At 43.7% G+C, this 23736-nt stretch overlaps 2 protein-coding genes across 4 annotated transcripts in view; one reads left to right on the top strand and one right to left on the bottom strand.

Moving 5' to 3' along the window:
* Positions 1 to 9187, top strand: part of xpr1a (xenotropic and polytropic retrovirus receptor 1a) — a 63165-nt gene extending 53978 nt beyond the window's left edge. For both annotated transcript variants that reach the window (XM_047336998.1, XM_035646512.2), the window contains exons 13-16: positions 4078 to 4244; positions 4410 to 4549; positions 4767 to 4991; positions 5318 to 9187. In XM_047336998.1, coding sequence (XP_047192954.1) covers positions 4078 to 4244; positions 4410 to 4549; positions 4767 to 4991; positions 5318 to 5375 — 590 coding nt within the window. In that variant the 3' untranslated portion in view covers positions 5376 to 9187. The remainder of the gene's footprint in view (positions 1 to 4077; positions 4245 to 4409; positions 4550 to 4766; positions 4992 to 5317) is intronic.
* A 602-nt stretch (positions 9188 to 9789) lies between these two features.
* sin3b (SIN3 transcription regulator family member B) lies at positions 9790 to 23730 on the bottom strand. Of its 2 annotated transcripts, none has more exons than XM_035646510.2 (19): positions 23020 to 23730; positions 21661 to 21767; positions 21018 to 21171; positions 20006 to 20371; positions 19574 to 19729; positions 18878 to 19006; positions 18609 to 18698; positions 18334 to 18452; positions 17765 to 17978; positions 17205 to 17321; positions 16792 to 17030; positions 15978 to 16161; positions 14457 to 15441; positions 13383 to 13552; positions 13114 to 13287; positions 12471 to 12563; positions 12252 to 12346; positions 11331 to 11529; positions 9790 to 11157 (listed from the first exon to the last, which is right to left on the bottom strand). In XM_035646510.2, the coding sequence occupies exons 1-19, from the start codon at positions 23140 to 23142 to the stop codon at positions 10921 to 10923; spliced, it is 3951 nt and encodes a 1316-aa protein (XP_035502403.2). In that variant the 5' UTR covers positions 23143 to 23730; the 3' UTR covers positions 9790 to 10920. The 2 variants fall into 2 exon arrangements, with proteins under 2 accessions (XP_035502403.2, XP_035502404.2); XM_035646511.2 differs by lacking the exon at positions 23020 to 23730 and adding an exon at positions 22342 to 22607.
* Between the last annotated feature and the right edge of the window lie 6 nt (positions 23731 to 23736).

Genomic DNA, 23736 nt, shown 5'->3' with positions numbered 1-23736 from the left:
CCTACCTCCTCTGGTCTTAGGCTCGTAGACCCGTCGACTAATGGCCTCTCCTCATGTGTTATTCTGTATGAAGCTGTCTTTCATCCTGCATGATAATGGAGGCCGAGGCTGATCGCTGGTTAAGTGAAGGAGGATGGGAGGAGACACACACACACACACACACACACACACACATACAAACACACGTGGATTATGAATGGATGTTCGAGGCTATTTCCTGTTGAAGTATGTCCTGCACAAATGATTGTTCTGGTAAATTTTAAAGCATTTGATGAATTGATACAGAGACTGAACCCGCATCAAAATATGGAAATGATGCATTAACAGCCTCCGAAAGAGTAGAAGTACAAAAGAGAGGTATGAAAAAAGCCTGTACCACTGATACTCCCTGTAGCCTGAGTGTACAGAGGACAGATGATTCCCAGTCTTCCTGCATTTCCCAGCATCTGCCAGAGAGGACAGCCGGGTTGGTGTCATGTTCACACCACCAGGTTGATCAGTCAGTTTCTGGCAGAGCTCCCAGTGTGTGTGTGTGTGTGTGTGTGTGTGTGTATGTGTCACCTTCATTGAGAACCCGATCACAGCTGTGGTGGCTACTGTGTGACCTCACTGCCAATCCACCCTCCACTCGTTCCTGGAACGGGCCACATTAAGCTCTGGCAATGCAAAATGCTCAAACCATAAATGCAACAAACAATTAATGGACTGAGTACTGCGTGGTATTCAGTGTCCAGCACTTCCCCTTTGCTGATCTATATCTGTTCAATTACAGCACAATGTCTTTGCTCTGGTATTTTGGGGTCAAACTGTGATGCAGTTTTGGAAAAGAAAGTGCAGAAACTAACCGATTGCACATTGTCATGAAACTGTAATCTCAACACATGCTCAGAGGCCTGTAACCAGAGAGAGGAAGGAGGATTTCCTGGTTTAGGCAGAATTTCCAAAACTCTGTGAGATACAGTGTGAGGCCTTACAACAGTAAAGCAGATGCTTTACTCAGGATCAATACAGGCTTTACTTTACGTAGAGATGTAGCCCTGATGCCTAATGCTGAATTAACCCCTAGGAATAATCTCATGGGCAGACAAAGTCAGGAGAACAGGATATTGCACAGGCGAATAGCACAACCATCTGATAGATAGAGAAATATTGTTTGGAGGGGTGTCTGTCAAGTCAGTGCACGGATGGTTTTAAGACCTCTATCTGTGACATCAATATTTAAAAAACTCCAGCTACAAATAACCCCAAACCAAAGAGGAACACGAGTCCTGCTGGTCTCCGTGAGAGGTTGACTGTCAAGCTGCAGTGAAGGAATCAGCAAAGTCAGAGCTGATAGAGCACAGAGGGTGAGGTCAAAGTCAGAGGGGAGATGGAGAGAAAGAGTAACAGAGAAAACAAAAGAGAATCGGTAGGAAAGTGGTGGTGATTCACAGGTTTATCAAAATACAGACAATCGCAGCGAGAGGAGAGGAGAGTGTAATTACCAGCCCAGGGCTGAACACATGTCTGCCGGACTCTGCTGGAATAGAGATGAGCCTCGAGTTGACAGCTTTTATAACTTCATTTCATGTTCTGACCCCTCGGTCATTATCAGGAGAGGCATTGCAACACACTCACACACAGACACACACACACACACGCGGACACACCTTCAGGCCCACACGTAAACCAGTGGAGATAAAAGAAACGGCTCTGAGTCAAATCTCCTTCTCTACCTGCCTGAACTCTCATTCACCCCTGCTGAGGCCAAACAGACTCCTGCTGCAGAAGATACGCTGCGTTCCATTTACCTCAGGAGTCGGAGCAGAGAGCAACTTAACAGTTGAGTTGACCCAGTGTAAGTGTAAGACACAACTTCTGATAGACAATATATTTCTACAGCTTTCAGCCTTCTTGGACTTTAAAGTCAAGGCACTGATGTTTTATAGGAGGATACTAATATATAATTTGTTGTTCTGCTAAGAATTTCACAATTCTGTGTCACCAAGGTGTAGATGAAATGACTCTGGTGAAACTGCTAAAAACTTACCCAAAATGGTTTTCATGTAAAAATTAATTGAAGTAAAAATTAACTATTAACTGCACATTGTAGCTAAATGTAATGGTTGCCACCAGATGAGAAATGACTCATGACAGCAGGGACCGATTGTTCTTGTTGTAAATACCTGTGCTCTATCTTAAATACTGTTTATACAACAAGAGTCCGTGTGTGTGTGTGTGTGTGTGTGTGTGTGTGTGTGTGTGTGTGTGTGTGTGTGTGTGTGTGTGTGTGTGTGTGTGTGTGTGTGTGTGTGTGTGTGTGTGTGTGTGTGTGTGTGTGTGTGTGTGTGTGTGTGTGTGTGTGTGTGTGTGTGTGTGTGAGAGAGTGAGAGAGACATACTAGCAGTTTAGCAGTTGAGTGTGTGTGTGTGTGACAGCAGCCAGTGACCAGTGTGAGCCTCTACCGAGGATCCGATCAATGTCCATCTCACCATGTCTAACCTCCTAATGGTCCAGTGGTTAACCAGCCTGGTGGGGAAAAAACCATCAACCCTCACAGAGACTGCAGGGTTAAATACTTCAACACAAGCTGAGGGAAATCACACCAGTGGATATTCTCCAGTGAAAAGAGTCCATTGTCCAGGACCAAGTTTAATCTACAGCAAGGGAGTCTTAGTGTGGCCGCGGGGACTCCTTCCATCCCATCGCTCAGCTGGGGAAGCAACCAGCACAATGGATGCCGCAGCTAACAGAGCAGCAGCAGTAATTCTCTGTTAGAAATGTCCCCGCGCTCTGCTCCCCGGCGTCTCGTTGGCTGGGAGCAGGGAGAAGCTGTGACTATGACTAATGGGAGCGAGGCTGGTCTCTGTCTGGTGGCTGCTGTATGTGTCTGTCTGAGACACTGTGTTTGGCCATCGGGCGCTGATTTATAGAGCTCGAGGAACAGGCGAATCACGTTCGCGGCGATCCCGCATGTGCTTATTACACACGCGAACGCTATGCAGTACATTAAAATACTCATCAGCTGATGGCAGGTCAGCAAATAACTGATGAAGTCTGTTTCCATTGAGGTGTGGTAAACAGGATGCTGTAATGAACAGACTAATGATGTTAAACGCAGAAGTTACCTGAGAGCCTGGAATGAATCTAGTCACTATTTAATTAAACTGGAAGCTGTATTTGTAGCCTGGAAAGAGAGGTAGAGCACAAGGTACAGTACATGTACTTTAGGTACTCGCCTTTTTGTGAAGCATCAACATTTACTGAGCCAAGTGCCGAGTCTTTGTTTAGATATTACAAGCAGAACGCTTTCTCTCCAACATGCTTTCACAGAGCGAAGCTGGTTCATGTCGATTAACTGATTATAATATAATATTGTCTGTGTATGAATAGAAAACTGTAAAAAACTGAAGTGATTAATTCAATATATTCAAATACAATATACTGGAGTCATATACGAATATATATTCCCAGTTTCTAAGACTGAACAACTGATCAATCAACATACTTTACACTTTATCTCCAAAAGATGTACACAGATAAATATATCTTCTTATTTTTTAAACACTGAGGTTGAATCAACGTGACTGAAGTGTACAGCATCTGTACTGGACACATTATTTCAGCCTGTGTTATTATTTCAGTAATATCCTCCTATTAAAACAGGTGGCAGTATTTGGATTGATTCATTTTATAATGCCAATAGGTGACACTACTGTTTCAAGTTGTATTGCTGTAGTTCAGCCTTTGCCTTCACTGAACTACAGCAATAGTGTAAATTAATAATGTCATATTGTGTTTTGTGGAAAATGTTTTGATTTTAGTGGGAATTAAGATTCTTCATGTAGTAGTTACCCACACAGGACATCCAGTAAGTCATAGCTAGTTTATCCTCGACTGGAGGGCTCCCTCTAGTGGCCAAAGTATTATTGGACAAGTTGCATTGTGGATGCTAGATTCTTTATAACAGATTCATTTTAAAGATACACATATAGATGTTCCCTTGCATGACAGACCTGAACACAATCATGAAAACATGTTTGTAACCGACTCAAAGAATGTCACCTGACATCAGATGTGTTTGTGTGTTTACTTCAGAACAAGGACACACGGACGCCGACATGTTCTTCTACCTGCTGGTCGTGTTCTCGACCATCAGCTCCCTGTACACGCTGATCTGGGATCTGCGTATGGACTGGGGCCTGTTTGACCGCGGCGCCGGAGAGAACACCTTCCTCAGAGAAGAAATAGTTTACCCCCACAAGGTAGAGCCTCAATGACAGAAGTCTGATGCACACCGTGCACACAAATACACATACATGTACATGTGCTTCAATATTAGTGAGGACACTCATTGGCATAATTCATTCCCTAGCCGCTTATACGAACCTTATCCATCACAACTTTCCCAATCTCATCTCCTCCTCCAGGCCTACTACTACTGTGCCATTTTAGAAGATGTGATCCTGCGTTTTGCCTGGACGATCCAGATCTCTCTGACCACAATGACCAAGATCCACTCCGTGGGCGACATCGTAGCCACTGTGCTCGCTCCTCTCGAGGTCTTCAGGTGCGGGTCATGCTCCCTTTTTGTCCCACACATACTGGCACTCACATTTGCTCCACAGGATGAAGAATCTGTGCACACCCCATCATTAATTTCAAAATGCTTAGCCATCAGACACATTTCTCTAGCCATTATACTGCTGCTGTAGCTGCAAGCCAGACAATGCCATTTACACCTACAGTAACTCCCTTGTTTCCCCTTTTCAACCTCCTCTCCGCAGGCGTTTTGTGTGGAACTTCTTCCGTCTGGAGAACGAGCACCTGAACAACTGTGGTGAGTTCCGTGCGGTGAGGGATATCTCCGTGGCGCCGCTCAATGCTGACGACCAGACGCTCCTCGAGCAGATGATGGACCAGGAGGACGGCGTCAGGAACCGCTCGGGCAAAAAGACCTGGAAGAGGTCCTACAGCCTGTCGCTCCGACGCCCCCTACTGTCCTCCTCGCAGTAAGGAAGAACACACCCACACATTTCTATTTGAATTTGATTTGAAAAAGGATGGGAAAATATTACAAAAAACTGTAGTCAACGAAAAAAATCTGAGAATATTAACAAAACAATGACCTGGAAGAGATTTTACCTTTGTCTTCTGTGTTAATCTATTTTTTTCAAATTTTTCAAAAAAAATTAGAATAAAAAAATCAAAAAGTGGCTTTACTATATGAACACATCACAGCTATAGATACATAATAATAAATAAAACATTTTCATTGATAAAGATGACTATTGATAAAGATCATACTATCGAACTATATCAAATCCTTTTTTTCTAGATCGAAAAAGGACACAAAGGTGCTAATCGAGGACACGGATGATGAGGCCTTCAGCTGAGTCCACAACATCAGCGCGCACGCACGCACGCACGCGCACACACACACACACACACACACACACACACACACACACACACACACACACACACACACACACACACACACACACACACACACACACACACACACACACACACACACACACACACACACACACACACACACACACACACACAATACTTATATGGACCTTTCGCTAACACCCAACCTCAACCCTTCTCCCTGATAGTTCTGTCTATGTGTAGTGACCCTGACCCCTGACCCCCCCTCAGCCTAAACCTTTAAACCAACAAGGACTGTCAATCTGAATTTACCTCATCTCTAATTCCTTCTGTACACTTGGTCTTTATAAGTATAGGAACACACACACTGTAATGTAGAAAAACACACATCACACACACAGATAAACCTGCTGAAGCACAAACACATGGTAATATTGCTACAGTTGAGAGGAGAGCTGAAGCCACAGCGACGGATGGACGCACGTCACGGGACAAACTTCTGCACGTAACTGGTAACACCGACCACACTGCCCTGAGATTGTTCTCTTCTTTTTTTTAATAGACTTTTTTAGCATGTGTTGTTTACCTTGAGATATTTCTGTTTCTCTAGATTTTCCTTGATTTTTTTTCTGGATTATTTCCCCCCTAGAATCTACACATGTAGATGTACACGCGACTGTTTACACGCCTTTTTTAACTGCTCTAGGATCAACAGGGAGAAGACAAAGCCAATCAAAAGACTTCATATTAATCCATAGAAACCCGAGGAAGGACTCTACACATATAACAGCATATCAAAACAAATCAACCGGTTTCCACTCGTTGATTCTTTTTATACTCCATCTTTTTTTCCTTCTTCTCTTTTGTTCTGCTGAGTTGGATTAATGTCAGTGTACAATCACAGTCCTTGCAGAGGCACTTGCAGGAAAAGTGCATTTTAATACACAACGCATGAAAAAAAAACCTACTTGTACACAAAGGGATGTTTTGACTCAAACATTTCTTGCCTGTGAAGTTGCTTTGTAATATATTTAATATATTTGATGTGCATTATTACTCTACTGTAGTTGTTCAGTAGTTCTACATGTGTCGTTTATACTAGTGAGACTAATTTGAGGATCCACACAATGATTGTTATTACGTATTTTATAACGTTTGGAATGTTTTTTCTTGGTTATACTTGTGCCAAACTTTTAATAGGCTTGTTGTCAGTCAGTCGATTTCCCCCCGACCTCAAATTAAAGCAAAAACGACTTGTGAATCACCACATTTATCGTGACAGGTCGTCTTGAAGTGCCCTGTGAGCTACAGCCGATTGTGTGTGCTTTGCTATTCTTTGCATTAACTACCAAAGCTTTGTTTTTATGAATGTGTCTGTAGCTATAGTAGCTTTGTCCATTCGACCTGCCCCAGTGAGTCAAAGGTAACCGGCCCAAAAGCCTCTTTTAAGAGTATACTGTAGGAGCTCCCAGTAATATGAGAAGAATTACTATTACTGTCAATGTTTGTGTATATTAGAATGATAAGATGCGTCACTCTGCTCGATGTTATGGGCCCTCTGCAAAACAGCTCAGTGTTGCCAGATTTTTGGACCATTTAGTTGGATTTCCCTAAATGGAAAATCAGGATTTGTATTTCAATAGATGTGCCCCCTTTTTCAATTCAGTTTTCTTGTTGTACTCAGAATGTACGAGAATCCAACATCTCAAATGGAAAAATGAAATACTTTTTTATGATGATAGGGATGTGGTTGGCAGTCAGATCTGGCAACACTGCATAAGCTCACTGAGGGCCCTTAATCAGTAAGTATCTGTAAACCCTGACAGCTCCTGTCTGGCTCTGGGCTCCTGAATCAGGGACCCAGAGTCTGGTTTCACCACATTCAGCATCACTGTTTGTTTGACTCTTATGTTCCATGTTGGCTCATTAATTCTAGCAATTCTTCTTTTCTTTACAATTTCAAGAGTGAATTTGTTGGTAAAGACCAGGAAAATGTGCTGTTGATCTGACGTCTAATTATAAAACCACCAGTCTACATCTGAAGAGCTGTTGGTTATAATCTCAAAATGTGTTGCTGCTGCCGTTGAAAGGCCCCCTGGCTTTTAGGGAAACGGCTTTATTGCCGGCTTCTGTGTTTCACTTTCTCGTCTCCTGCTCCACCACTCTTCCTCCCCGTGGCTGCACTGAGTCACCGTGGCTCGGTCACAAGATGAATCCCAGAGAGCTACAAATGTATAATACAGAAACGCCCCTTTTTTTCTCCTCCTGTTTTTGTATCTTTTCTTGTCTCGGCTAACGGACTGAAAAGTTTGTGTGTGATGAGCCAAATAGTGAACTGGAAAGCTGGAAAGTAAAATGTTGTATCTGTTAGATTTTAGAAGATGGGCAGCTTCCCTGTCTGTTTGAATACACTGAACACATGCCATAACTATTAACACACATAAAACATCACACACACACACACACACACACACACACACACACACACACACACACACACACACACACACACACACACACACACACACACACACACACACACACACACACACACACACACACACACACACACACACACACCCCACATCGACTCTGTCTTGTGTCAGAGAACACAACACTACAGCAGATAGTTTTGTAAAAAGGCTCCGTTGTCTTGCCTGCATGCTGCTTTTTGTTCTACCTTGTACATAGATCTTAATTTATTCGACGTGTATATTAGCAATCATTGTAGCCACTGTGACAATGATTGATTTCATATGTTGCCATCTTTTTGCTCGAAGACAAGCAGTATTTTCTACGTGATGAGGAGCTTTTTGGTCGTTCGTTGAGAATCCTGCGCTCTCTCATGTGTAAATCTGTTGAAAGTGTGATTGTATAAAAAATAATCCATAGAAATGGAGAACGGGATTGGTTGTTTCTTGTTGGCGATTCCTTCTTATTTCAAGGCTTCATCAGCGTTGGGTTTGGGGGGGGGGGGGCATAATTCCTGTGTCCTGAAGCTGTAATCCTGTTTGTACATTTGTGAACGTGCATGAAAAATATTGTGGACATTACATCCGTTGTTGTGAACTGCCATGCAGACAGAAGCACTTTGACGTACTGTAGTAGGGCGCAGGAACAGGCCCCAGTCCAGAGAGGACGAACACCCACAACAACAAGATACTGTTCAACTGATCCCAGATCTGCCCGAGCTTCTCTCGTTCAGCTCAAACAGATCCGGGATTGTTATTTACTCGCTGGAAGCATTTTTGAGATGCTTCTCCGTGCAGTGATCAGAGTCTCTTAACAGATATTCAGTATGTGGAACACGCGGACACAAAAAAAAACAGGGTTATTTTGTACAGTTTGTGTTCAATGAGCTGATAGTAATGAGCCCTGACATGCCATGTTCCCCAATTTTTGTCTACTGCTTGCTGAAACTCCCATGATGTTTAAGTACTTGATATGAGTGCATCCTCCCGCTCGCCCTCCCTCGATGTTGTTTGTACCCTCGCTCTAATCTAGATGAACGTGATAGTACCTGTAGTTTGGTAGATGGATGTTCCACTTTAATAAGATACTAAAAAAAAAGATAGTAGAGGAAATACATTGTGGCTAAATGTAATTTCAAGAGACATAAAGAAAGAAGGAAAATGTCTTACACCGTCCAAACCATCGTCCCCCCTCAAGTCCCTTTGACATAGTTTGTACATGTCGAGTGTATAACACTGTTCTATGATGGTTTTCCTGATGGTATTTGTATTTCTGTAAACACTTTGGTGATCCTGTCATATCTGGGTTTTATAAACCACAATTATTTTTAAAACTCGCTCTGCCTCTTGACTCTTTTCTTCCTTTTCACCATTTTTTCATTTTGTAACGGCTGCAACTTCCTGTGAGCTATCTGGGTTTTTTTTTTTACCTTCTCCAAAAGGTTATGATTCACAAGAAGCTTTGCTGAGTGAGTATCTTCAGTTAATATAGATGCAAATGCACAGGCCTATTTCACTTGCACTCGATTGATGGTATTATCTCTCGTGAGCCGTGCTTTTACAAGGTTTCTGCAGGTTTCATCAAGTTAAATCTAACACTTTCAAAAACCTTTTTAATACCACATTGAATGTTTTTAATAACAGTTCAGAAAATTGAGTGCTGCAGGCAATGGGAAAAGTCTTAAGTACATTAGATTTAGGGCTGAACGATTAATTGCATTTGCAATAATATCGCGATATGATAAACGGAACCAGCAAATCATCTGAATTTTTTTTGTAGAAACTGTATCAAACAAGTTTTTGAGTTAATTTTGGTCATTTTTGCAGCCATTTGATTGACCAACTGTTTTGTTTTTAATATTCTGCAGAACCAACCAATCACAGTGAGCTGCGCCCAGCAAGTCAAGCCACAAAACCAAACAAGCTGCCACTCAACATCTAAGAAGGTCACAACTAGGTTGTTTATTTTATGATAACTGATACAGGATAAATGTTATACATTCTATTTTAACACTGATATTTTGCTTTTATTTTCAATGTCAGTATGCAAAAAAAAAAGAACGCAAAGTAAACATTTGGTGAAATCATGAATATGATACATAATTTGACTGCTCATCGATATTAAACCAATTAATTATAAGGACTCCTCGTTACCCTGGTGATAACTCGTTTCGCTACAACACAAAAAAGGGGAGAAAAAAGATACAAAAAAAGTGAAACAAACTGCAAACATCGAGTTGGCAGACAGCAAACACTGTAAAGAACCACATGATCTTTAGATGTATCCATCAACTCATGTAGATGCATATATAAAAATACAGGATCCCTGCTGTATATATATGCACATACAGTAATAATGCAATTACTAGAGTTGTAGAGCCTGTACTGGGCAAACAAACAAACAAAAATGAAGAGCAGGATACACATACATACACACATTTACCATTATCTCTCCATATAAACACGCATAAACCAACCAACAAGCAGAAGGCTCTCTGGGTTTAGAAGCTAAAAACTACACTTGACTTAAAAAAAGAAAGAAAAAAAGAAAAGAAAAAAACAGACATTCACATTTCTGAAACAGATTTCATGATCTCATAACTCAGAACTTCTCACCTGATGGACCACCTCTGTCCGTCTGTTGCCGTGTGCCACCAGAGAAGCCGGAGTGATGAGGACGATAATCTCTGCTTGTGCTGTCGTGTCCAATCTCGTCCCATCAATCGGGGCCGAGTGAGTTCACTCTCACTGATTACTGCACTGTCTGTGTTGGTCCTGTCCTCCACCACGTCACTCCTCTCACACTCACTCATTCACCGACTCGCTGTAGGGGGGTGTGGGGGGTGCTGCCAGTTTCTTCATCCATGAGTGGACGTGAGTGAGTGAACATGTGGAGGAAGGTGAAGTGTGACTGCAGCTGTTTATGTTTGTGTTTAGTGTATGAATGTCCTGTAAGTCCATGCATTTTACCGTGTGTGTGTGTGTGTGTGTGGCTGTGCGTCTGTGTGTATATATTTATATGTGTGTGTGTATGTGTGTGCATACTGCATGTCCATCTCTATGCAGGCCTCTACGGTGAGGCCGGGGCTTTGCTACCGCTGTACTGAACTCGGTATCTGTTGACCGCCTGCCCCTTCACCTCGGTCGACAGGCAGGTGGTCTTGCAGGGGATCATGTCCTCCTCCTCCTCGCCCAGCAGCCAGTTCTGCACTGAGCGTTCAGCCGAAGCCGTGACGTGATTGGCTAGCCAGCCCTGGTGCCACTTGTCAAAGCGTTCGTGCTGGCTCGCTGCCACTCTGTGCTGCGACTGTGGAGAGAAGAGGAAAAAACACTCAAAGCCTTCATCTATCAAGCAGAAAATGCAAAAGCAGGAGTCTGATTTTTTTTTTTTTTCTGGCCGTCTCCCAGATTCACCAGAAACTCTTTCACACATCACAACATAAACTTAATGTATGAAATGAAATGCAGACTCTGTGCTACCTTCCTGGCCTTGACCAGCGCTCCTCTGCGGTACATGTAATCCTCAGAGTTCATGACAAACACCATCTTGTGAGTGTTAAGTTTGAAGCGACAGTCCAAACTCCCGGCGTTCTCCACGCCCAGCTGACGGTGCCACTCTCTCCTGCAGCGCATCGCCTCCACCTGCCGCACCTGCCAGCGACGGAAACGCCGTAGGTTCCTATGAGAACACACACACATTAGAGACTTTAAATCATATATATATATATATATACCTAATGCAGATGTGGTTTTTTTTTCAAGTATAGTAAAATATTAATGTACAATAAAATACAGTGAAATAATAGTTAAAGAACTGAACAATCCAACAATCACACCTGTCCTAAATTTGACCCTTTTAACATGCAAATAATTCTCTGTAAATATTCTCAGGTTTTGTTTACACTGTCATTAATATGTACATTAATTTCCTTTATGGTGGTCATCATTTGAGGTGTTGTCATCAAAGCATGTGCCATCTAATGCACATCCGGTAGATGTGCCACCGGAAAAATAAAATCCTTGAAAAAGGAAGTTGGAATTCCTGCACACTTTCATCGCTAAGTTTAGTTGAAAAAGCAATTTTTTGTATGACCAGAATGTTTTATTTTCAATAACACTTACTGCTTAAACTGTTTCAAGAAGGAAAACATGTAGGAAAGAGAGAAGAAGCCCAATCATCTTTAATAATAAGGTCTTTGAAATAAGATAAATATATATAAATATGTTTATCTTATCGTCTATAGAAATAATTGTGTTAAACTTTGACTTGTCCTGTGTTGTTTTACTCTCATGTATTTTGTAAAGCACTTTGTAATCTTGTTTAGATAAGTGCGATAGAAAAGAAAGTTAATCATTTTATATATACATATATATATATTAATTCATTAATTTATTATATACCTGGGCAGGAATACAGGTTTGAAGAAGTAGCCCTCTGCTTGTGAGCACAGACTGGACTCTGCTCCTACAAACTGCTCCATGTAGCTCGACAGGCACTGAGGGAAAGGAGAACAAGTAACACATAGTTCAATATGTTTTGTTTAACTTTAATCAGATTAATCGGTCCAAGCCGTCTGACACAGAAGTAAGTATTTACACAGTTTGTAAGCATGTGTTTACCTGTACATCTAACGGGTCGTCGGCCTGTGCCTCCTCTGTGTCCAGCAGCTCAATGGTCATTGTCACATGACCCTTGTTTTGAATAAACATCACCTGAAGACACAAAAAGGTAGAGACACACAAACCAACTGAAATCAATTTCTATTTGACTCAAGAAAAGGCTTTTTCGAGTTTTTATTTCTATAAATACAAATTCTGTATAAGAGAAGGTTGGGACAGTGAAGACAGCTGATTCAATAATGTGCAAATTGGCTCTAAAGAGACCATGTTTACCTGCTGTGGTACAACTAGATATATACAACTAGTTTTACTCCCATGTTCAAATGAATACAGATGACCTATGGGACACTTGACTTTGTGAAACTATTAACACCAAGAGGACGAGTTCTGAGCTCTTTAGGAAAGCAGCTCTCTTTTTAAAATCAAATAATTTAAATCATGATTGTTATTCCTGATACACTCCGTTACAAAAAACACTATTAGTTATGTGCTTTGCTTGTCTGGCACATTTAGTATTGAGAGAAATGGTAACTATGCTCTAATGTGTGTACACCACGTATCTCTACTGCAGATAAAATCTGGAAATAGAGAAAAAATTCCGACTGATGTCCGAGCCAAAGATACAATCCAGCACTACGTTCACCTTGAAGCAGTTCTCCTCAGCCATGACTCTCTCAGCTTTCCACTGGAAGCTTGTCTCCCAGGCAGCTCGGACACACTGCGAGGACAGGTTCCCCCCCGCTGCCCCCCGCTTCCTCTCAGCGAGGTAAAGATCAACCACCTGCAGACAAACCTCGTCGCTCACAAGGTGCTGCAGCTGAAGGACGCCAGAGTGAAAGAGTTAGAAACAGCAAGCGGAAGAGAAACGTGTGAGAGAGCAACCTCGAAAAAAGTGAATTTATTTTTCCTTACCTGCCGAATTATGTTGTGGATGACCTTGTCGATGGTGAAGCCGATGTAGGCGTGGATGGTGAACATCTCTCTCAGTGTGTCTTCATACTGTGTGGAGTCCAGGTTGCCATCCAGCAGACTGCGCACCATGTCCAGGAAGGCGGGGTAATACTCTTCCAACTCCACCTCGCCTTTTGGACGGAAAGAGAGGTCGCGTGTGTTACAACAGCATGTAATTACAACGTGTTCAATGTTACTATGGAATGAGCAGGGTCAGTGTGGATCTGTCGTCACAGCAATGCTTGCACACGTTTTGGACAAACTGCGCTTCTGTAGCATGAATAAAATGGAAAGGAAGTGGTTTTAAACAGGTGGTCGTGAATAGAATCCATTCAAACTGTCGTCTTGGCAGCAGAGCCAATCAATCTATCAAACAATCAGCAACTATTCTGGTGATTGATTAATCATTCAAGTCAATTCTTGAAGTGAAATACAACAAACCTATATTTCTCAGTTCCAGATCCAAAAATGAGAGAATTTGTATATTTGTGAGTTTTGGACCGTTGGTCAGAATAACACAGCAGGTATCAAGTGATGTCGATTACGAGTGATAGTGAAAATCATCATTAGTCGCAGCCCAGATACTTGAATACAGCCAGACTGGACCTTTATGTCAGTTGAAAACTGATCAGGCTTTATACAGTATATAAAACTTTTTTTCTTTTTTCTTGAATGGCCTTGATATTTATCTTGCACACCATGCTCAGAACACCACAAACAGATACTGTGCTGACAAGGCAAAGAAAAAGAAACAGCTTCAGTCTTTCTACAGATCTGGAGTATTTTTCAGACAAGCCTTTCCCTTGAAACATGGATTATGACGGTGACTTGACATCATGAATCCTGGCATCATTCAGGTGAACTGACACCAGGAAAAGTTTGATTTAAATGGGCCTTCTGAACCAGCTCTTATTCATTAAACCAATTAAAGTTCCTGATTTTAGGCCAATGATCTAGAACAAACAACACAACCTCCTTCTCTGAGGTTATTTTTCCTGTTGAGTCAGATATGACCCGACCAGTGGCTAAACTTACTGGGCTGTTTGAGGCGAAGCTCCATGGCGAGGTCACACGCCTTTTCCCTCCGCCCCTCCGCCATCAGCAGCCGCTCGCGGCTCTGCTCGGCTCTGTGCTCCAGCAGCTGCCGCTCCGCCTGTCGGTAGACCCGCAGCAGCCGCGAACACAGAGTTTGGTGCAGCCGCAGGAAGAAATACCAGTTGTTGTTGACGAAGAAGAGGTTGTAGACGCCGTCCAACTCCTTCTGGTGCTCCGCTTCTGGGTCGCGCAGGTCCACCTTCTCGCCGGATGAACCTGAACCCATCTCCATTGGGGTAGATCCAGGGTTGGGTGTGGTGTTGCCTGCAGGCTGAATCATGCTACTGGAGGCCTCGGTTTCTGTAGGTTGGGGGGGGCTGCATCGCCTTCGCCTGGACTCACCATTGAGCTGCTGCTGGGGTTGAGACTGGATCTGGGACTGGGCAGGTTGGGGTTGAGACTGACCACCTGTGGCTGCCAGTGCACCTGATGCATTATTAGAATGACCATTTCCCCCTCCTCCTCCTCCTCCTGCTCCTCCTGCTCCTCCTGCTCCTGCTCCTCCTCCTGCTCCTGCTCCTCCTGCTCCTCCTGCTCCTCCTGCTCCTCCTGCTCCTCCTGCTCCTCCTGCTGCCGCCTCTGCTGCCGCTGCTGTTCTACCTCCAACTCCTCTCTCTCCTCTCTCTCCTCCCTCCTCAGGCTCGGCCTCCTCGTCTGTCCAATCTTCGGTATCGCTGAGTTCACCACGGCGAGAGAAGAACAGGTCGGGAACGAAGTGCTGGATGATGCGTTTGATGTGGTCCTTGTCGTCTTTGTGGATGGTGGGCTGCCGTTTCACGTGGTAGATGATGAGTGCGGCGGCGTCCTCCAGGATCTGTTTGTCCTCATACGTGAACAACATGTGGGGCTCACTGGGCGAGGCTGAACCAGAGCCATTACGCCCCTGCTGGCCAACTCCGCCTTCTTCTGTGCTCTGCTCCTGACGCTGAGACACAAAGGAACAAACAAACAAAAACACACACAAGGTCCATTTACTAACATGCTCGTCCTGGAGCTTTAAGCCATGTCACATTACGAGTCATCAGAAAATAGTGAGTATACTCATTTCACACGAACTGTGGATATTCAAACTTTTTTATGATTCTGATCCAGTCTTGGGTTAAGATTGTTGGGTCCACTCCCGTTTCCAATGTCAAGTATTAATGTCAAGGTAGAGAATAGTCTCATTTGCTCTAAAGAAGACTGGCAATATGCCCAATGATCAAACATATATCAATTTAGCTTTTCTTCATTCTGCTCTGGGTCATATACCAAATTAAGAAAGGGCTTTAAAGTTACTCATCAACACTTAAAGATAAAGATAATGAATGATTTTATCTCTTTTTGTGTCCAACCTCTGGTATGACTCCACCAGCTAGCCCAAAATTTAAGACAGGAAGGTAATGACACTGCACACCTCATTATCTTGTCATGTTTCGAAGGCCCTAGTGTTATGACCGCGGATAGCAAGAGAGGGTTTACCTCATCATAGACACTCTCAATCTCATTAAGGAGACTCTTTGACCGCAGGGCCTTCATGTCATTCTGCTTGAAGTTGACTCCCTGGTGGTCGAGGGACTTCAGGTAGGCCTTCTCGTACTGCTCCCTCCAAATCTTATTGAAACCCTGTTGGGCCTCTCTCCACTCCTCTTCCTTGGCTTTCAACCTGTTCAGAATGGCACAGCGTTAATGTAGGTGCTGCACAATACACAGACATGTTAAGAAATGTGTTGTGTAAACGTGTGCAAGTCTACGGGAGATTGATTGTAAGGATTACAGTATCAGGGAAATGAAACTTGAGTGTTACAGAATTAATTTCTTTATGTGGAAGTCAGCCAGGTTTTCAGGTGCTAGGGTAGAACACACATACCACTTTTTATAAACTTTTGCTTGTATGGTTCACCTTAGTTGGCAGGACTCACAAAGACCAATGGCTGTTGATCGAAGGATCTTATTCATGCTATCACAAAACCAACATTTACCTCATGTCGTCACTTGGTTAAATCTCCCTGCTGGTGATTTAAATGTTTTAACTGTAGGAAACAACTTAATATCTATATATTTTGTGTCGACAAACAGCATTTCACTAGCGTCTAATTAACATAATCTAAATAAGTGCACATATAAAAAGGTATAAAGTAAGACATAGCTTGTTATGTGCTTAAATTATCCAGACATGTCAGATGTGAGTGCAGTAGCTGATGAGGTCTACAATACATTTCTTTCATTTGATGTTTCACCTTTGAGGAAATCTGAAATAATGCCAAAACCAAAGAGTAAACGAGACAGTCCCGACCTCTTGAGCACCACAGGCACAGCCGTGGCTGGACTCCTCTTTAGTCCCTCGATGATCTCAGGGGCTTTGTCGCCATAGATGCGATACACGGCACGACGCTGAATAACCTCCGAAGTGCCGCCCAGGCAGTCGTCTAATCGGAATCGTTCCTGGTCCTCTGGTGAAAGGCGGGACAGCTTCTTCTGGACGCTCTCGAGCACCCGGATGGTGGCCAGGTTAGTCTCCAGGACCACGTCCAACTGTAAGTGGAGGGTTACAGACATTAAGCTTTTTAAAAAGGCAGTATGTGCTCTACGTGTTAAACCGTATTATCACAAAAATATAGAAACATGTATAGAGTAATTTGTGATGTTTATACAAATGTATCTGCTTTACAAGAAGCACAAACAGAATCCTCGTTTGGTAGCAAGTACCTCAAATCTTTCATCCTCGCAGCGATGCAGCTGCTCCTCATAAGGAGTCTTCTTGGAGCTGACGAAGGTGGAGTCCTCCGACCAGGAGGGGAATGACACCCAGGTGTCATTCAACACCTACATACACAAATACATTGATAAATCATTATCAATTTGAAACCCCTTTCTACGGGAAAGTAGTTTTACCAATTCCTATATCAATACTAAATAAAGTTAACCTTTGGTTAATGTTTGCTACAGAGAATTAATTTCAAGACTGGGTCCTCGTGTTGTGTTCATGTGCACAAACACAAGCATGAGGGTGACTTGAAGCACATTCCTGCCAATGATTTCACATTATTCCACCAAGCTACAGGTGGCGATAATTTGCTAGAAAAGAAGAATTACACACAGAAAAGTTGAAAATGTGGATGTGAAAAAAATATGTATTTGATAAGCTTCACGGATACACACGCTGTTTTGATGAAAGAAGTTTTGCTTAAAAGAAATCTCCACAGGGAACCTTACAGCTAAGCAGTGACGAAGTGATCGCTATTTTAGTAAAATGTATGTGGGCGTACCTCCTTGCACAGGGCGGTGCGCCCGCTGCATTTAGGCTGTTGGTAGGTCTTGGGCAGTGCCCTGTAGCTGGACCCCAGGCGCTTGCAGGAGGCATAATCCACTTCCCTGCCCCCTCCCCCCTCCATGTAGCGATCCGACAACCCTGACACAGCATGAGAGAGCTCTTTGTCCCCCAGAAATGACTTGAACTGTGTGTACAGTTCGGGAAACTTCCTGGAAGGAGAGGAAATCATGATTGACAGATAAATCAGGAGAAGAGCAGCTGACCATAGGGCTCAGAAAAATCCTACCAATCTGAACGTGGTGTGGTTAAAGATCCGTGCAGTTTCATTTGACAGTGATGGTCGTATCAGTATTGCTTGGATATTACTTCCCTCTTTAAAAAAAAATCTAAAGTTTGTGCAATAATACCAGAGAATATTCTTCTACAAGACCAGACATTAGCATGTACACTTTAGTCAGTCTCCCTGCAACTACTGTAGCCATTGATTTGTGCATCCATTTTTTTCTCATTTTACCCAATCATTTCACATATTAAACCAGCTCAATCATCTCTCCGTCCACTCACCCCAGGAAAGGAGTGACTAGCTGAAGAAGCTCTGCTCCTGAAACCACCTCCTGGTTGAACAAGGCGATGCAGCGCAGGAAGTTCTCGTACACTTCCTGGCTTTTAAACAAGCGACGAACCTGAATGGTGGGTGGGTTGACAAGAACGTTAGACCAATCACCTCACAAGACTTGAACAAAATATGTAAAGACAGTAATAGAGGACAGAGGGTCAGAGGAATAAAACCATTGAAAACAATAAATCCAACATTGCTGCAGGGGAAAATAAAGCCTCACCTTATCAAAGAAGGAGAATTCTCTTAAAACCCCATGTTTGCCAACTGAGGCAAATGACTGATCTTTGGTGCAGGAATACTTCATTTTTTTCTACATAAAAAAAGAAACCGAAACGTAATAATCTTCACATTTAAACATCCGTTATCAAAGTTATTGTAGTTAAAGCTTTAGGGATGATGCAATGTGTTGCTGCGCCTTTTTGAGATCAAGGACATATATACGTGCACTGGCACATTGCCCAGGGCAGGTATTCTGAAGAGAGAGTTTACCTTCAGCAGTGGGGACATGTGCTGCAGCAGGATGGGTCTGGGCCTCTTTTTGTTCTGTTTGGTTAGCGTGTCCTCTTCCTCCGGCCTTTTCAGCTGCTCTTTCCCTCCAGTCAGTGAGCTCCCTGTGAACTACAGGAGAGGAAGCAAACAGACGTTGGGCAAATGTATAGACTGACAAGATTTTTCCAATTAATATGATATACAAAGTTTCTAGATACAAGGAAAATGGCAGAGTTGTCATATTCATCAGTTAAAAAGCTAAACATTTTCAATCTACTTGCAAAAAAATTGCAAATATTCATATTTGAGAAGCGAACACAAGGTTCCCTTTGACACTTTTGCTTAAAAAAAAGCCTTAAACGTCAGTTGTCAGTTGACAAATTCATAATTTCAGTTCTACTTTGCACTTTAAAAAGGTAGTTTCTAAATAAAAAACACTTATTTGCACAGCATTTACTATTAAATATGAATATTTTCAGGATGACATTTATGAGCAGAAGCACAAATACAAAATGTCAGTAGCAATTGCGAGGCTGGTTTAAAAAACTAAAAAGGTAAAAAAAAATTACAACAGAACATATTGTTGGTCTGGTCCAAAGGCTGAGTGCAAATTGGTTATATCCGAACCGTTCCTATTTTTTCATTAATTTTGAAAGTGGAATTTTAAGTGTGTCTGTCTTTTGTTGCTTTACTGACCAGTGATCTCTTGGCATCAGGCAGGAATTGTCCAAACTCAGCCAGCAGGTCTTCTTGTCCCTTGAAGAGACTGGCAACTTTAGAGAACACCTCATCTTCCGTCATCCCACTGCTGCCTCGGCTGCCTCGACTCTCCTTCACCTCCAGCTGCTCCTTCTAAAAGTGTAGTGGGGGGAAATTGGTAAAGTAAGGAATTAACCTTAATTGAAGAAGAAAAAAGGTTAAAATGATATCTACGTCCTCAAGAATAGACTGCTGTGGAAATGTTACACTTCAATAAAAACTTTGGTGACTTGGTTTATTGTTATTTTAAAAAAACACAGTCAAAGTCAAGTCAAGTGAGATGGGAGGAAATTAAGAAAGTGAAACTTACATTACATATATTACATCTAAAAAAGCAACTTAAGTCACTACATTTTTTCTCTGCAGTACCTGATATGTATGAAGAATCTCGAGGAAGGCTCTGTAGATCTCTGGGTGATCCAAAAAGCGATTTTTAATCTTGTTTACGTAGCTGATGGCACTGTCAAACTCTACGGGGCTGGTCTCTGAGGCAGGTGGGGATACAGACGAGGTGGTGGCCTGATTTTGACTCTCTCTGCTCGTCAGGGGAAGAGAAAGTTTGCTGGGAGGCTCTGGAGGTCCTGCTGTGGTTGAAGAAGGTAGGGACTCTGATGAGGCAGCCTTGACCTCGCTGGTCTGGGCGGGTCCAGCTTCGATGTGGGCGGCAGAGGCACTACCTGAGGTTGCGGGCACTGCAGAGGTGGTAAGACTCTTCCCCTGCTGGCCCGGTGATACCTGCAAAAATAAAAGATAGAAGGACGATGTTGAGCTAGATGATTAGAAGAGCATTAAATATGGTAAACTGTCATTTACTTCAGTTAAGATATTGAGAACACAATTTGCAAGTAGATACCAATTTGGAAGTCAGCTATGTTTATGCACCTTGTGCATCAGATGCTAGACAAGGAATATGTGAATCAATCTGTCTGAGGGAAAACGCTCTAAACCTAATCCACTGATAGTACATATGACATATGTTCAATTCAGCATGGCTTATTTTGGATCTTACAAACCATGGGGCCTTGACTTAAATCTATGGTTGCAAATGTTTTGTTTCTTCAAATCAAATTCAGGAAAAGGAGGCACTCCAATGGTGAAAAGTCAAAGAATCTCATCACGAGCATTCCTATTTCTAAAAAAAACAACAACGATTTGCTCACAAATTGGCTGCCTTGTTTTGGCGTTAAGCCTTCACCACAGCAACATTCTAAGGCAGAGTACTTAACTGTCTCTTCTGAGAATAGAAGTACGGTGCCCGTTTCCTCTTAAGAATTTAAAAGTTTTGTTGCTTTTTTCAAGCTGAAAGTTTTATTAATCAGAACGTGAATAAAGCACCAGCTTTGAGACTTTATCAACCTCAGCTGTGAGGGGTGTGTCTCACCTGTATAGAGAAAGGAGACTGGAGGAAAGCCACCCCGTTCTTGGGGAGCTCTATCCGATACCCTGGTGGGAGGAAGGCATTGAAGCCCAAGACTAAGTCTGGGTGTCCATGGAAGAGCTGCGACACACGGTTTATCACCCCCGGTGTGTCAATGCTATTCAGGAGAAAAGACAGAAAAACAGACAATTGAGCAATGTAGTTGCCAAAGAAAAATAAAGATTAGCTTCCTCTCTCATGTGCTTCATGGCAACAATCATCTCGTAATCAAAGACAGTCTGAGAGCTTGGTTTGAGAAGGAGCACGGTTGAATCACTAATTAGAAATTCTGTCATCCCACACATTTTACATTTCAAGATAATTGAACTTCTGTTGCCTTATTAGAGTAGGAAGCTATCAGCAATTTCTTACTTATTGATAAAGGCACTTAGATGTGTGGTTAATCCCCGGGTACTGCTGTTTTGCAAACTAATCAAATTCAACACACACAAGCTCCACTATCACCAATCTCAAGGCCCGTCTCATTAAAAATGTATCACTAAAACTGAATAACTTCTGGCACTCTTGGGACTGATGGTGTGTAAGTAGCATCCCATCCTATGCATCGCTATGGTAACACTCGACCGTTCTCTGTTTGCACACGTACCTCTGCGACTTGAACTCTTTCATGATGTCGAGAAACTTGTTGTATATGCCCGGGTCGTTGGCAAAGCGAATTTTGACTTGGTCCAGATATGACAAGGCATCTTCAACCTACACACAGAAGTGGGGGGGGGGGTGGGGAGAAGGAATAAATAACACAAATGAGATCAGCAATGCAGCAACAAAGCTGGAGTTGAGCTGCTGGAACACACACACACACACACAGATCTGGGACGGTTTCACACATCTAACAGGACAATGGTTGGTCTCCGTGTCAGCACCAAAGTGTCCTAGTGATCCACACGCTGGATTCCAAGCGAAATGTGTGACTATGTTTGATTTTCCCGAGTGTTCAGTTTCATCACGAAGTGATATTAAAGGGGGGGGGGGGCCAGTGTGTGCTTTGTCCGTTGTCAGCTTCAAGTGCCCCCCGAGCAGATGCACTCGTGAGCCGTGCGGGCTGTTCTACTACGACCGCGACATAAATAAACAACACGGGCGACGTCGGGCGGCTCTCCCTTCTACTCGAGCACATTTTCTTTGAACCGCAACAGCCTCGTCCAGGTCCGTTTGGCGGCGACGTGTGTCACACAAAGCACAGTCGGGGAGAGTCTAGAGAGGGGGTTTGCGGCTAACATTAGCCAACAACCTGGCAACCGGCGACAATAAGTCCGCCGACACTCACAATAGCTACACACGTCCGACTCGACACGACGCGGTCGGTCGCAGCTGGTCCTCGACCGGCGGGGTCGTGTCGGTCAAAGCGACGCCACCGATGTGTTTTCAAAAGCCCCTGTGCGACACACAAAAGAAACGTGTAACGAAGCCGCTAGTGAACCGAAGTAGCCGTTTCTCGGCTAGCCCCGGCTGACGTCCCCCACTTTGTTCAGGGTGGCTGAGAGGAGAGGAGAGAGAGAGAGAGAGAGAGAAAAAAAAGAGAAAAAAAAAAGCCCGAACAAGGAGGAACTTCCCACCGCCGAGGCTCGAGTTAACGTCTCGCTTCGCGGCGGCTGTTATTGACATCGTGAATGCGAAACAACCGCTAACTGCGTCGCCCCACTTGTCACTCGGACATTCGTTAATGAAACACAGCCCCCACGTTTAACCTCGCAGCGTCAACGTTCGGCTGGTCGCCGATGAATTACTTTAAAAACAGGCCGGCGAGCTAACTGGGGCTAGCCCGCCGATCCCCTCACTACTCTCTGCATCGGAGGCGAAAGAAGAAGAAAAGAGAGGGAGCGAGAGGGAGGGAGAGAGAGAGAGAGAGAGAGAGAGAGAGAGAGGCTCCAACCCAATGATCCGACGAACAAAATGGTTCTGACTCTGAGGGACTTTTCCCTGGTCGCGTCCGTTGTCCTCTTACCTTCAGCTTCTGGAAGTGCTGCTGCTGCTGCTGCTGCTGCACTTGCTTTTGTGTTATAACGTAAGGCTTGTCCTGGATCTGGTTGATTTGCTTCGCGGCGCTGTGCGCCTGAATCTTCGCCATGAGCCCGGGCGACGGGAGCCTCCGGAGCCGCGGACCACAACTTGCGAGGGAAGCGTCGGTGTTACCTCCAGTTGTTGGCTAGCCGACAGACCTTCCTCTGGGTCGGGGAGCCAGCCTGCCTCGCCGGACAGCCTCGGCTCGGCGCAGAGAAGGACGGAGTGGAGGGCTGGTGACTGACAAGCTGCTACTCGCCGCCACTTCGGGTCAACGTCGCCATCGAATCGAGCGCGATAGGACAAGAAGTGTCGGTGAATCGGCGAAGGGGACAATGGTCGCCGTTTATCTTTTTTTAAATAACTATCGCCTGTCTCTTTAAATTCGGCGGCAGCGGTCTGTCTAGGCGTCCGGAAGCCAGAGTAGGAGTGAAAAATTGAAAAAAGGAAAAAAAGTGAAAAAATTGAACTGCGCAGCCGCAGCGAGGGGCGGAGCTGAGTTGGACGGAGTCCGATTGCTCCACTCCCCCTCCACTGCTACAAAGGAACGATTCTGTGTGCTGCGGAGCGACAGCTACATATTTCACACTGTACCCGCAGCTGCAACGTCAACGGTGGACGGAGAAGTGACAGCGAGGCTAATCGATACCGGGCCGATAGC

Source organism: Scophthalmus maximus, chromosome 13, assembly GCF_022379125.1.
Source record: "Scophthalmus maximus strain ysfricsl-2021 chromosome 13, ASM2237912v1, whole genome shotgun sequence".
NCBI classification, from domain to species: domain Eukaryota; kingdom Metazoa; phylum Chordata; class Actinopteri; order Pleuronectiformes; family Scophthalmidae; genus Scophthalmus; species Scophthalmus maximus.
Note: the sequence above shows the minus strand (reverse complement) of the source record. Positions and strands in the feature narration are given on the sequence as shown.